The sequence below is a fragment of the Mya arenaria genome, chromosome 11, assembly GCF_026914265.1.
Source record: "Mya arenaria isolate MELC-2E11 chromosome 11, ASM2691426v1".
Lineage (NCBI taxonomy): Eukaryota > Metazoa > Mollusca > Bivalvia > Myida > Myidae > Mya > Mya arenaria.
The window spans coordinates 9,504,770-9,518,067 of NC_069132.1; the positions used below are offsets into that span (position 1 = coordinate 9,504,770).

The 13,298-nt window shown below is 34.6% G+C and overlaps 1 protein-coding gene across 1 annotated transcript in view; it reads left to right on the top strand.

Moving 5' to 3' along the window:
- Positions 1-209: 209 nt before the first annotated feature.
- The window catches only part of LOC128207900 (uncharacterized), a gene marked incomplete at its 3' end in the record, with an annotated part of 29,218 nt that continues 16,129 nt past the window's right edge, over positions 210-13,298 (top strand). Inside the window, 13 exon segments of the mRNA XM_052911086.1 lie at positions 210-342; positions 1,918-1,969; positions 2,810-2,986; positions 3,768-3,826; positions 4,527-4,539; positions 5,117-5,257; positions 5,430-5,457; positions 6,073-6,186; positions 11,239-11,357; positions 11,637-11,816; positions 12,092-12,153; positions 12,880-12,996; positions 13,254-13,273. Coding sequence (XP_052767046.1) covers positions 210-342; positions 1,918-1,969; positions 2,810-2,986; positions 3,768-3,826; positions 4,527-4,539; positions 5,117-5,257; positions 5,430-5,457; positions 6,073-6,186; positions 11,239-11,357; positions 11,637-11,816; positions 12,092-12,153; positions 12,880-12,996; positions 13,254-13,273 — 1,215 coding nt within the window.

The following is a 13,298-nucleotide window of genomic DNA, read 5'->3' on the forward strand; positions in this document are numbered from 1 at the left end:
TACCGAAACCATAAGCATTTTTTTCAGATCTCCAAGTCAAACAATCACTGGTAGCACAAATGGAATTGCTTAAGGTGGGGGGGGGGGCGGTTTGAGCACGACGACTCAATCTTTTCTTTGCTAAAACAGAACATAAAAGTTCGTTCTTAGAAACTTTCTGAAATCCGGAATGAAGTATATGAAACTACTCGAGTTCGTTTTGCCGCAAGATGGCTGCTTTTATTTCAGGGATTGATGACTGTGTAGGTGTGACGTGTAACGACCATGGGGTCTGTGTTGATGGAGACCGGACAAAGACGTGCCAATGTTTTCTTGGTTATAAGGGGCAAAATTGCGAAACAGGTAAGACTGTATATCCCGACCCCCCTACAGAAATGACGCTATCCGATAGATTAAGAGCCGTCACAACATCAAGGAATATATTCCATTCACCCTGACTAAATTTCAGTATCACAGAAAAGGAAGGGCATTTCACAGTTGTAGCTTATTACAAGCATAATGAGCACATTGCAAAAAACATCGCTATAACAAAATCTGATTACGTTTGTATCGGTCTATTGAACAAAGTGAAAGTGAACATTTTCGTCAACAAATCATTTTAAAAAATTGTGCTTTAGCCGAAAGTTACATGGACGGTTCAATTCAATCATTACTTATTTTAAATAATTGTGTGATTTTGTCTTAGAATTATAATATAGTCAGTGGGAAGTAATTGTGTCATGCTCTCCAAAATATATTTTATGCATATGTATCCCTATATACACGTCATTAACGAATTATAATTTATCCAATAAATTGTATTGGGATTTTAGAGTACTCTAATTAATTAGGACTATTTAAGACTCGCAGTTTTTCACATTGTCCCACATAACTGATATTTGTTTGCGTTTACTTCAGTGGATGGTCATACTGCTCCGAGCAATGTAGCATGCACAAGAGGTAAGCGCAAAATTTGATTTGGTTGAAAAAGAGAATATGTTTTATACATGACGATTAAATATGTGTTGTTTTATGTACTAGTGATTTACAAACAACTATTTTCTAACCCATATTTAAAACCCCCCACAAATACTGCAGTATTGAAATCATTGAATTTCTACTTTAATGCCTCGTGGTATTTTAAACCAATTGATGTTGATGGTTTTGTGTTCTATGTCTTTGGTGTTAACCCAGTGACATTAAACCGGGTTTATGTTTAAACATTTTGCTACTGAGCTTGTTTCTGTAGTTTTTCACATGAGAACTGATATCAAGAATTTCGTTTAAGTTGAGTTAAAACCATTTCAGTGAGAGTGAGAAAGAATAATACAAAATACCTCCTAATCATGACTGTCGCAGAAGCCTCATACCGGCATTTTTGAATCCGAAATATATGCATATTTAACGAACAAATGACAGAAAAAAGTACCCCCGCGTCAAACTATCCAATTTGAAGAGTGAGTTATAATAACAACCCGAGCTAAAAGCCATAAAGTCTTTGCTTAGTCCGTTTCTTTGTAAACACATGATTGATTATCTTTAGTTTTCCCATTGTGTCAAAATTGACAGCGAACACTTGTTCATTTTACAAAATATGTCGTGCGACGTTGTTTACTGACGTAATGAAGTTCTAGTAAAAACAAATTGTTTCTCAAACGTATTTATAAATACATAATGTTGTTAATTTATAAGTATTTTTTTATAATTTATTTTGTTGAATAGTTATATTTTTGGTCAAAGTTTATGTTTTCAGTTTTCCGCCTTGTAGATGTTAGCATTGAGTTTGTCAAGACAAATAAAATATGGCCCGTTGTTTTGGAAATTGCATGCAACGCAATATCAACCGGGCATTGTGTGATCAAGAAATCTGTTTACCGTCTTTACTTGTCCATTTGCCTATTTACAAATAATGTTTAAGACATTTGTTATATGTTACAGGGTGCCAGAATCATGGTGTCTGTATCACCGGAAGTTGTCGTTGTGGGATAGGGTATACAGGAGAGCAGTGCGAGATAGGTACAAATAGAAAATATGCCATTAAATTGTAAAGTATACAAAAATATTGAGTGACTGTGACAATACAAATTTTATAATACTTGTTTAATATCTGACGTCAATCCATTGCATATGTATACAATATACAATTTACTTAAAGCTATCTGCATATTTTTCAAGGTGCTGGCGACATATCTACAACTGTGGTATGTAACATATTATAAAAAAACAACTTTAATAGTTGCCTTCTGAACAATTGTGAATTGTCCAAGTGTAGAGTTATATCTCTACGTCGGATATCTGGACATCTAGTGGTCGAAGTTTAAACCTACGAACAAAAACATGGATTTTATGCATTAATACAATATCCAGATTTTAATATATTCCATAACAGCAAGGCGTTGCATTTGTTCAACCAACTGTCAATTCCGGAAGCAAATATCTGTGTGGCATTGATGACGAGGATCGCATTAAAAACTGCACTGTTCTTTTATACATGGCATCCCAATCCGGGTATGTTTACAATCGGGTAAAAATCTAACAAAACTTACTATGATAATAACTACTTAACATTGAAACATTGAAACATTGGTATCATTGTTTTATTTAAATCCAAAAAGGTATGGACAGAAAATAGAGAGTGTGTGTACGTTTCCAATCCCACGATATGTGTCCTTAATTTCAAATTGCACATATTTTTAATATGGATTTTAATATGTGGTTAGCTTTACGGAGTCGTGTGTTCATATCGTATTTATGTGGGAGACACCATGTGGACGCCATCGCACACGTTATAAATAACAATGTAAATTTCATCAAAGACAGTTGTTTACAGCATTGCACCGACGTTGAGTATTCAAACCACTGACAGTCTCACAGATACATCAGCTGGTCTTGTTGAAGAGCAGAATGTCGTTACAGGCATTTCCAAACTATTCACCAGTAAAGTGCGTGTCGAAGGAAAAGTGTCTAAAAAGTCCGGACACTATGTTTGCTTTGTAATTGCGGACAGGTAAGCCTTACTAACATTTTTGGAACCGTACTGATCTACTTTCTCTCTGATCTAACAGTATTATTACCTTTAGTACCTTGTTTTTTTATAAAATGTTAATATATATACTGAAACCTTTCAAATTTTGGAACCATTGAATGATCGTAGCTTTGCTCTGCCCAAAACTACTAATTTAATTTCAAATTAAGTGAAACACCTTTGTTCACTAATCAAACACGGACTTCCTCCGTCAGGATTTTGGCGTATTTTTACGAATCACGTTGAACGATTTACTTACGATGCGGCTTTATCCCATATTAATACAGTTTGCATTGATTTCACTTCAGCAGGACAATCAAATTCTAGCTTAAAATTACGCTCGCAATCATCGCGCGGTCAGCGACGGACCCGTTTTTATAATTGTAACCCCCTTGAATGTCACTTTGTGAACGCAGGTTCGATAACCCACCGCACCACTAAAAGCTAATCGTCTTGTGTGAGGGACGATAAATGGGGGTCCTGTGTGACAGTGCTTTACACTGTTGCACGTTGAAGAACTAGGATAGCTCTAACCATGGTTACATTCTGTCTGTGCACTAAACTCCATAGAACTCTTTGAAAATTTGAAATTGATTGCCTGCAGCCGCAGTTGACTGCCTCTTCCTTTCAAATTGACATTGCGAGTATACTTTTTTTCTGGTGGCTGATGGTGGTGGCTTGTTAAAACTATTTACTCACAGTTATTTAACAATTTGAACATATTTCAACTTATTTGGATTGTAGATATATGTTTCTCTTTCAGAACAAACAACAGCGTAACGAGTGAAATGTGTATTGAAATGGAGTTTGTGATGCAGAAAGGTATCTTTGATATCACATGCCGTTGTTCTGTTTTGCTCTCTTTTGAGTAAATCTCTTTATTTATTACAATAGAAAAAACAGAAAATGGTAAAATTGTTTGTACTACAGACTTAACGACACTGTAATTGTTTGACAAATCCCTTTCCTTGCCTGAAGTTTAAAATACAGTTAAGCTATATTCAAACATTTATTATTTTTATTTTAAAGAACATGGTAATACATACCACAGCTCAAGATGATATAGATTGACACGCTATGTTTAATGTAGTGATAATCATGTATATGATTTATTCATTCAGAAATATTATAAATCGTCAATATTACATTATAATACTTGCGTTTTATTTTTAAGGTGTTAGTTCTTCGGTCAAATTGACCAAACCTAAATATATAATTTTTGTTTAATTGATTCTATTAAATCACAATATTCATTTCTGTCATTACAGGATCGTCCAACGTTGTAAGTATTTATGTTTACAGAGTTTAATTTGTTCAACATTATTATTTTAACAAATGAGTTGTTTTCGTTTTAGATATCTAAACCGTCATGACAAAACGCTTCCGCCCTGCAACAAGTCCATGTCAACGGTTGTTTTTGTGTTTCAGACCCCTACGTTTATTTCACCGACATTACTTCAGGACACCCGATTAATATGTTATCTCAATAAAATATGCAGAATGTTTCTGTATACATCCTCAGGCGGCAATGGATGGTTAGTTCATACCAATATGTTTTGCAACTGTCTTTATCCTTAGTTTGCCATTTTTGTAAATGATACAGTTTTTCTTCAAATAGTCTTGTTACAGACGTAAGAAACCGTACGCTAGGACAAACACCAATTTTGTCCGAGGCGAAGCCGAGGATCTAATTGGTGTTCGTCCTAGTGAAACGGTTTCTTACGTATGTAAGAGGACACTTTTGAAGATAAAACGAGTAACTGTATCTCACTTATACGACGTATAAATGTATTGCATATATTAGACAGCAAATATATGCATTGGTAAATAAATATTTGTCCGAAAGATAAGCATTAAATTATTATCATGGCTTTTCATAATACAATGTATCGCCAAGTGGAATTACTCTTGTTGTCGTGCACAGTCCGCTTAAACCCATAAGAAGACACTTTTGCAATAGCTCTGCTGGGGGTACAGTCGTATAAATTCAAATGTACAGTGCCTTGTCTACGTAATTCAGTTACACCAGTCACAACATTGCAATTCGGTTTGATTTGTCGTTTCAGTTTTATTAAAATCTAAAAATTGTAAACTTCTTGTTTGAACTTTCAGTGCACAGGCAAAATCCGCCACTCAATATGTGACTGTCTTCGAGACTCACCAATATGATGGAACAAACGTCTGCTTAACTGAAATCGCGTATGAGCCAACACAGGCCGAGGACACAACGATGTGCTTCCTTGCAACACAAGAGTGAGTGCTCAATGGTTATCCAAATTTAACGTGTTTTTACGATGCACGCTAATTTGATGAGGACGTATGCACATATGACAGTATCTTATTTAAAAAACCCCAACATATTTAGTGTTCTGTTGCATAGTTAGATATTTATGAAAATACGTTGATATAAAGATATATTTTACAGAACAACGAGTGACAAGCGATGTTTTGCTGTAAGCGTATTTGAAACCGCAAAAGGTATAATGTGACTAATGCCTTGAATTTATATTGCTAGTTTATGACTTAATTTTTTTTTAGAATTTATTTCAATATATATATTATAACAACATAAAAAGTCCAGTAGTTAAGTTATAATATAAACCCCGTTTAATGGCACATGGTCAGTTTCAGAAATTATTGAGTTATTACATTATATGATCAATAATATACTTAGATAAGGAAAGTGAGAAGTTAAGAAATGTTGTTTCATGAATATTTGTCAATTAATCCTTATTACGTATACTACATGTGGATGAAAATTATGTTGATTTAGGTATGTTATTTTTTTGCGAACAGATCCCTGTGGAAGAAGCGGCAACATCTTGCATGGAAGTTGCCTAAACAAGGGTCTATGTTTTATGGCTGACAGAAATACTTCAAAGTGCATATGCCAGCCTACAAATACTGGGGGAAATTGTGAAAAGGGTTAGTATGTAGCTTGAAAATAGATAACCAATTTCAAATTGATTTCATAAATCCGGCAATAATCTAAAAACATTCGATACCCTCAATTCCTAATGTTTGATTACCCCTTGTACTTTTACCGTGCATTAACTCATTTTCGCCAGGTCGGTGCCCAGCAGAACAAAACAATTGCAAGAACGACGGTTACTGCCTCCTTAATGGCCAGCGCACAAACTGCGTTTGCAGAGCTGGTTACACAGGGCATTACTGTGACCAGGGTAAGTATATATTACATCATGAGCGTCACTATATCCCATTAACTTACAATGTATTAAAAGAAAAGTAAATTACGACATTAAGGCAATACAAGATGCATCCCTTGTACACATACATTCATGTTGGTCCCTATGAATGGAAAACTGTTCAAAGTACACCTTAAATCTGATTGTTTTCCGTTGTATTATTGGCATCCTTCGTGCAATTAATTGTGTGTGTTTTTCCGGGCTAAATCTCTACTCTCCACTGTCACTTTTCAATTGTCACAATTGTCAAATGCCTCCTCAACGCATTAAAAAAATCGAAAGCATAATTATTTCTTATAACAAAGTATTGAAAGTATTCTCCATTCCACTTTGGTTTATTATGATTTCTATAAGAGCTTATTTTTTAGTAAACTAGCACACAGACTCTATTACAAAGCACATATCGAAATGGATGAAAGTTACTGAATGTTTTATTACTTACATTGATTTTATTGGTTGTATCGTTATACAGGAGTGAGCCTCATTCAGTCATACTGCCTTGCTGAAATAAATCAAAACTCATGTAAACAACATTTGGACAAGTTTTACGGACATTTAAGCTTTGGTGCAAAATTCAATGCAACGCACGATTGTCTAATTAATTTATTAATGTGCTTTTTAAACCATTTTTAAAAGACGATTGTAGTTAATGTTTTTTATGGTGACAAATATCTTAATTGTGACAAAGGTAGTGAGCCTAGAGACCACAACACTGAAAATGAAAGCGTTGAAAGCACAGTGATATATACAGCGTTGTAATGCCAGTATTCCATATACACGCTTTCCGCATCCGTATTTTGCAATATGTTTTACGCATCGTCATTTTACAATTGAAACCGTATTATATGTGTCCATAAAAAAAGAAAGTCGTATTGTTGAAATCGTGTTTCTAGTAAGAAATGTCATCCGACTAGCGCTTTTTTGGTAATTTGCTCGATTGCCCTACTGCGTTCATATAATATAACCGCAAGAAAAATACTCCCATTACTTATGTTTACATTTCAAATCATTATTTATTTCAATTAAAAATGAGTAGTATCTTCTGCAATAGAGTATTTGTTTTTAATGACATGTATCAGAAAACATCTATGCGTATAAAATAATAGCTGATAATTGTAACCTTGTACATCATTGGTTTAATGACGTCGCGCTAATCCAATCAGATTGTAATAATGAAATAAACGAAGCCGTCAGAATTAAACAATATTTAACTTATATATCTCTATAAATACTTATATATTAATATATGTATACGATATAATTTGAAAAAAAATATGAACATAAAACTGATATTTAATTTCCAATGTTTAGCGTTATCAAAACCAAAAATGACCTCAAAATGACGCGTTGTGGGATTGAACCTTCGATTTCCTGCACCCGAGCTCTGCAATCGGGCCACTTAAATAGAAACTACAGTGCTTTTGAGTTTATTAATACAAGCACTCGGGCAAGGCCTATTCGCAGCGTGCTCCGATTACATTGTTAGTCATATCAGGAGTTTGGAGCACAGAGCACATACATAATGTAACCCTAGTTAGAGCTACCCTAGACCTTTAGCATGTACCAGTGTAAAGCACTGTCACACGAGACCCCCCAATTAACATTCCTCCCGAAAGATGATTTATATTTTAAGTTGGGCGGCGGAATATCGAACCTGCGACCCATGGGCAGTCAAGTGTGTTACTACTAGAACACGAATCTTTTACCATATTAGATAGTTAGAACTACTGTTTCCACTGCAAATATAAAATTGTAAATATAGGGTATTTATTCATGAAAATAAAACGTCTACCAAACATCGTTTGATTTAATATTTATGTTAAGCTTCTCTTTAGAAATGGTCTAAAAATGAAATGATAGTGTTCAGTGTATATTTATTCATTATTTGCGTTACAATTAAATAATAGCAAACTATGAACATATTGAGTGATTGCCAAGGCAAAGTTGTAAACCACGTCAGGGTAGATAAACGACATATATTTATTTCTGACCGTTTACGGTCCTTTGAGAATGAAATGAAACGCATTTCTTTCAAATATCTCGAACATGTCCCTTAACAAAGCAAAATGGCATCAAGACGCAGGCGTTCGATTTATTATCCAAATATGTTGATTTAAACATACTTTTGAACGAAAATTATGACGCAATAATTACACATTGTCTGGATATAATTTTTCGCTGACATGTATTGCTAAAATGTGTATTATGCTGTTTCGATCTGTCTGTAATGTTTGAATGTCTCTAGTTTAGTGTCTGTTAGGCATCGGCCGTATGCCTTGAAACAGAGTATTTGGTATTTGGATGGCTATTAGGTTTGTCCCTGTAGCTACCATGGTATTATTTTTTTTCACCCTTGTTCAACGGAAGATGTACATGATTTTAGGGTATATGATCGCATGCGAGTGGTGAACAATTTTAATGTCGGCTCTTCAACTTGCGCATATCTATTATCATACCAAAATTGATTATAATGTAATGTATATGATAATGCTTTTATAAACGAGTTCGATAACAAGTCATATTGATTTAATTATTTCTTTGAACCAGAAAATCATTTTTACGCATGTCAGAGGTATTAAAAAGGCGTTTTTACAGGACTTTTTCCGATTTTTTTTAAAATTTGCTTTGGCATTTCATCACACGTTCTAATTAACTATGACACTCTGAATGCACGTACATGTATAAAATTGTTGGTAATGAGTCAAATTGCTTTTCCATCTAAATATCGCGTTTGATCGCCTTGTGCCTTAACTTATTTCATTGTGTATGCAATGACATTCAATAATTAACGGAAATCTGCCGTATATTTAACGACCCTGGTTAAAAGCACAAGGTTTCGGCCATGTCATCTAAGCTGTCTATTAGTCGCTGACAGCTGTCTGTGATCGATTTCTCAACGAAAGAGTTTTTGTAGACTTGGACCGGGATATATTCAGGCCTTATACTGCCAAAACACTCTATGTCATGTATAAACACAAAAGGAGTGCCACCTTTGTGTTCACTTTGGTCTTTCATACCCATTCATTTTCAGTCGTATCCAATTAATATATTATGTTACAAGATAACTTTTCATTTCGTTTTTCAGAGGCTGTGTCTGTTTTGAAAGATTCATCAATTAACGGGGTAACAGTCACATTTTTTCTGTTGTATTATTTTAAATAAATTCATTTTATTTAACAAACCCAGAGCGAATTTGAGTTAATGGGAAGCGCAGACCTAACATTCTATAACTTTACATGAAAGCTTCTAGAATCTAACATAGCTGATACTCCCCGATCAGTCAAACTTATATAAACGGGCATGGTTATTGTCACAAGGGTGAGAATTGATGAATTTATGAACATATCGTAATATAAGGGAGTTAAGCACCCTTATCGTTAACGTTATTTTCTTCAAATTTCTGCTGGCTTCGGTGAAGATTTACTTCGAAAATGGGACAAGAATAAAGCTGTGATCATAAATGATAACGATAAATTAATTTAATACAATTTGAATATATTTTTCCGTAGCGTTGTTTGTCGCGGTAATTGTAATTTTGGGTGAGATCGTTTTGTCTTAACACAGGCGCATTGTAAACTGTTTGACTGTTGTGCGCGTCCGTGTTGTAAACATTAATATCATTTATAAACGTCCGGCCACCGGCATTTTATCAGTTTAAAACATATTGAACCGGAAATATACTTAAGTTGAAGTATAAAAGACACTAGGTCAAATGTAAATGGAGTGAGTATTAAACTAAAATTTGTCAGCTCCTAATTATCTCGTATTTTGAATTCCTTAAATTCAGGCGAAGTTCGACATTTTTGCGAAGCCTGTGTCCGTCAGCTGCAACAAGAACAGAGATTGTGGGTTGTATGCATCCTTAATCGGAAAATATGACCATGAAAGGCAAGTTTTCATCAATTAACTATTCTGTCTTCTATCACTAAACGCTGATAATACTGAACAATGAATACAATACATGAATGTGAGGAATAGAATTATAGAACTAGTTTCAGTCTTCGATGTAAATGTGTTTGACCAACAACGATTGTCTTGACATGACCTTATAGTTAATCGACATTATAATAGAGCTGTCATAAATAAACTGTCGACTTCTAAGCGATTTGTCATTTTCTCCATCACTCGTGGTTCGTTTCATTGCAGCCCATTTGTTGAACTCGGTTATGCCAGTCAGCAGCTTGAAGTAATATCCATGGAAACAAAGCCGTTGCTGAATGTAACAGGGGGTTTCCAAACAACTGTGATTTTTTTACCCCACGAAGTTGGCGCATATCATGTTTGTCTGCAAACGTTTAACAAATTAAGGTATTAATACGTACCTCTTCCGATACTTTGCCAGGTTGTTTGATAACTGCTTCGAGTATAACAACTTAAAAGGCGATTTAATGCTATTGCGTTTTCATAGTTTTCATTTTCATTGGACAAGTGTAAGAAAATCTAACAAACAGAAAATTTCAGAATGAAACTGCTTGAAGGGCCTAATGCTGATATTCAGAGTAAATATTTCGTTCTTGAGTTGTCATCCCTATTGCATTAATCTAAACATCTTCCATAACATTCTAACAACTTTGTTTCTTTCAGAATAAACAAGGACGAGTTCTGCTTTCCTGTTACAGTTACTGATGGTAAACATATGCACATAGTCTATTGATTATTCTATTAATTACATAGTAAGAAAAACATGAGTAATAAACGTTGAATACTCCAATTACTTATTCCTACAACGATATCATAAAAATTCAAACGTCATTGCTGTAGCATCACTCCTTATATTTCAGGCGTTGATTTGGTCAACAGTCGGAACGTACGTAGACTAACTGAAATGATGATTATTAAAAAGCTACCTTTTCAGATAAATGTTGAAATAAAAAAATGCATATATATATATATTTATTGCTAATCAATTTAAATAGAAATGTTTATTATATCATAATGCAGTTTTCTTAAGTGCCCATAAGTGCAGGGGTTTCAGCATCTACATTTTGTTTTCCTTAGTAAGTAAGGTGACTTTTTTGAAATCCGCAGGACCTTCCGTACTTCATACATCCAAGCCTTCAACCAAATTCGGATGTAATATGCAAAGTGGATGATGTTTGTCACGTGACATACACAATCACTCCTGGGTCGGAACACTTCTATGAATGGTAGTATTTATGAAGTGATTTCGACACATCTTATTATATTATATCGTTCTTAAAGGTGACAAAATAAAAAGTAAAGCTTCTATTTATTGAATGACACAAAGCAGCAGTCATCATAACGATATGTTTTGAAAACTAAGAACACGTAAATAAGTATAATGTCACTCGAATTGTAGAAAACTTATGGTTTCTATGCGAAAGGCGAATCTGTAAATAACACATCTACCTTTTTCAATTTACAAGGTCAGCATCGGTTCAGGTTTAAATTACGTCTATTTGCAGCATAAAAGTTGACCTAGTCAATAAAGTTTCATCTGATTTTGAGAACATGCACGCGTTTTCAACGTGTGAGCATTGTGTTGATGGAAAGACAACGAACCAACGCTGTACACTTGATGTTGCCTTTAAACCAAGTTCCAAAGAAAACAACACTAATATATGTGTGGAATTATCATTAGCAAAGTAACTAAAGATTTTAATGTATATGCTATGTTTTGTTTACCTAAGTCAACATGTAATGTACGGATAAATCGTGTCATAAATAAGTGTAATTATGCTGATAACTTATTTTCCACTGCTTTAATACCAAAATAAACAAACAAAGTTGTACACCAACATGGTTATATTTGTAAAGAGAACTACGTATACCCATGTGAAATATACAACACCATGCATGTATTATTTACCTTGTCGATATAGTAGAACTACTTGTCAAATTAATTTGAAACCTTCTCCAGGGGCGGGAAATCTGGCGAAGAAAGATGTTTCACCATCCTTGTTTCAAGCGTTGAAACTTCAAGTAAGTAATTAAACTTTGTGTTCTTACATTTTAGTTACTATGTGTTGAACGAATCTATTTCAAACGTAAATTTTAAAAATGTGTTCAAGTACGGAATGCCGTTAGGGCCATCGCCTGTGAATGTGTTAATCTGAAACGCGATACTCCAAAGTACGATGATGAAACGCAAAATCACGAAACTACGATGGTAAAAATGCGACACTACGATGATCGTGCATTTACGATAATGGCAGGTCGTAAAAATGCTCTGAAACGCACCCCTGCATCCGACATTTTGTCACATGGAGGGTAAATTCTTCTAAGCGCATGCGCACCGGAAGGCGATAGTACGATGATGAAAACACGACAGTACGGTGATGAAAACGCTATAGTACGATAATGAAAACACGACAGTACGATGAAGAAAACGCGATAGTACGATGATGAAAATGCGACAGTACGATGATGAAAACGCGTTTCAGATCGTTTCAGACAAATTCATAGGCGATGGCCTTAACGGCATTCCGTATTCAAGTGACAATTTTTCTTCCTTGCGGAGTAATACGTAGACGCCGAGATTTATGATAAACCTATCAACTTCATTTTATGTTTAACTCCATGCATAGTTTTCCTCTATGTTAATCCGTTTGATGTTAGATAAGTACACCGTACCTTGGTTTCACCTACCAAAGAAACAGCTCGTGTGGCAAAGAACTAACGAAATCGATTACATATTCTCTTTTCCAGAAAAAGTCGGTTGTCAAGGACTCGAATGTTACAACGATGCTTTCTGTGATGGCCACGAGCCTTTTAGGCCTGAATGTTATTGTAGAGCAGGCTTCTCTGGACATAACTGTTCACAAGGTGACAAAAATATAAAGCATCTCGGGGGAAATAGAAGATATTAGTAATGTGTCGCTTTAATGTACTTTAGAACGCTTATTTAAGAAATAAAGATATATTTTATAAATGCCTACTGCTTCACCTCCTTTGATAAATGCCTTTCTGGTTTCCTAGTTTATAATTGTTTTACAATGTGTAAATGTCCTGTTATATCTTTAACTATGTGTCTTGGTCATCACAATATTGCAGTATGATTGAGTTTAGTATTTTAATTGTAGCTTACCAGTCCTGTGTGGAGGTTAGTGTCCTATGTTACTTTTCGT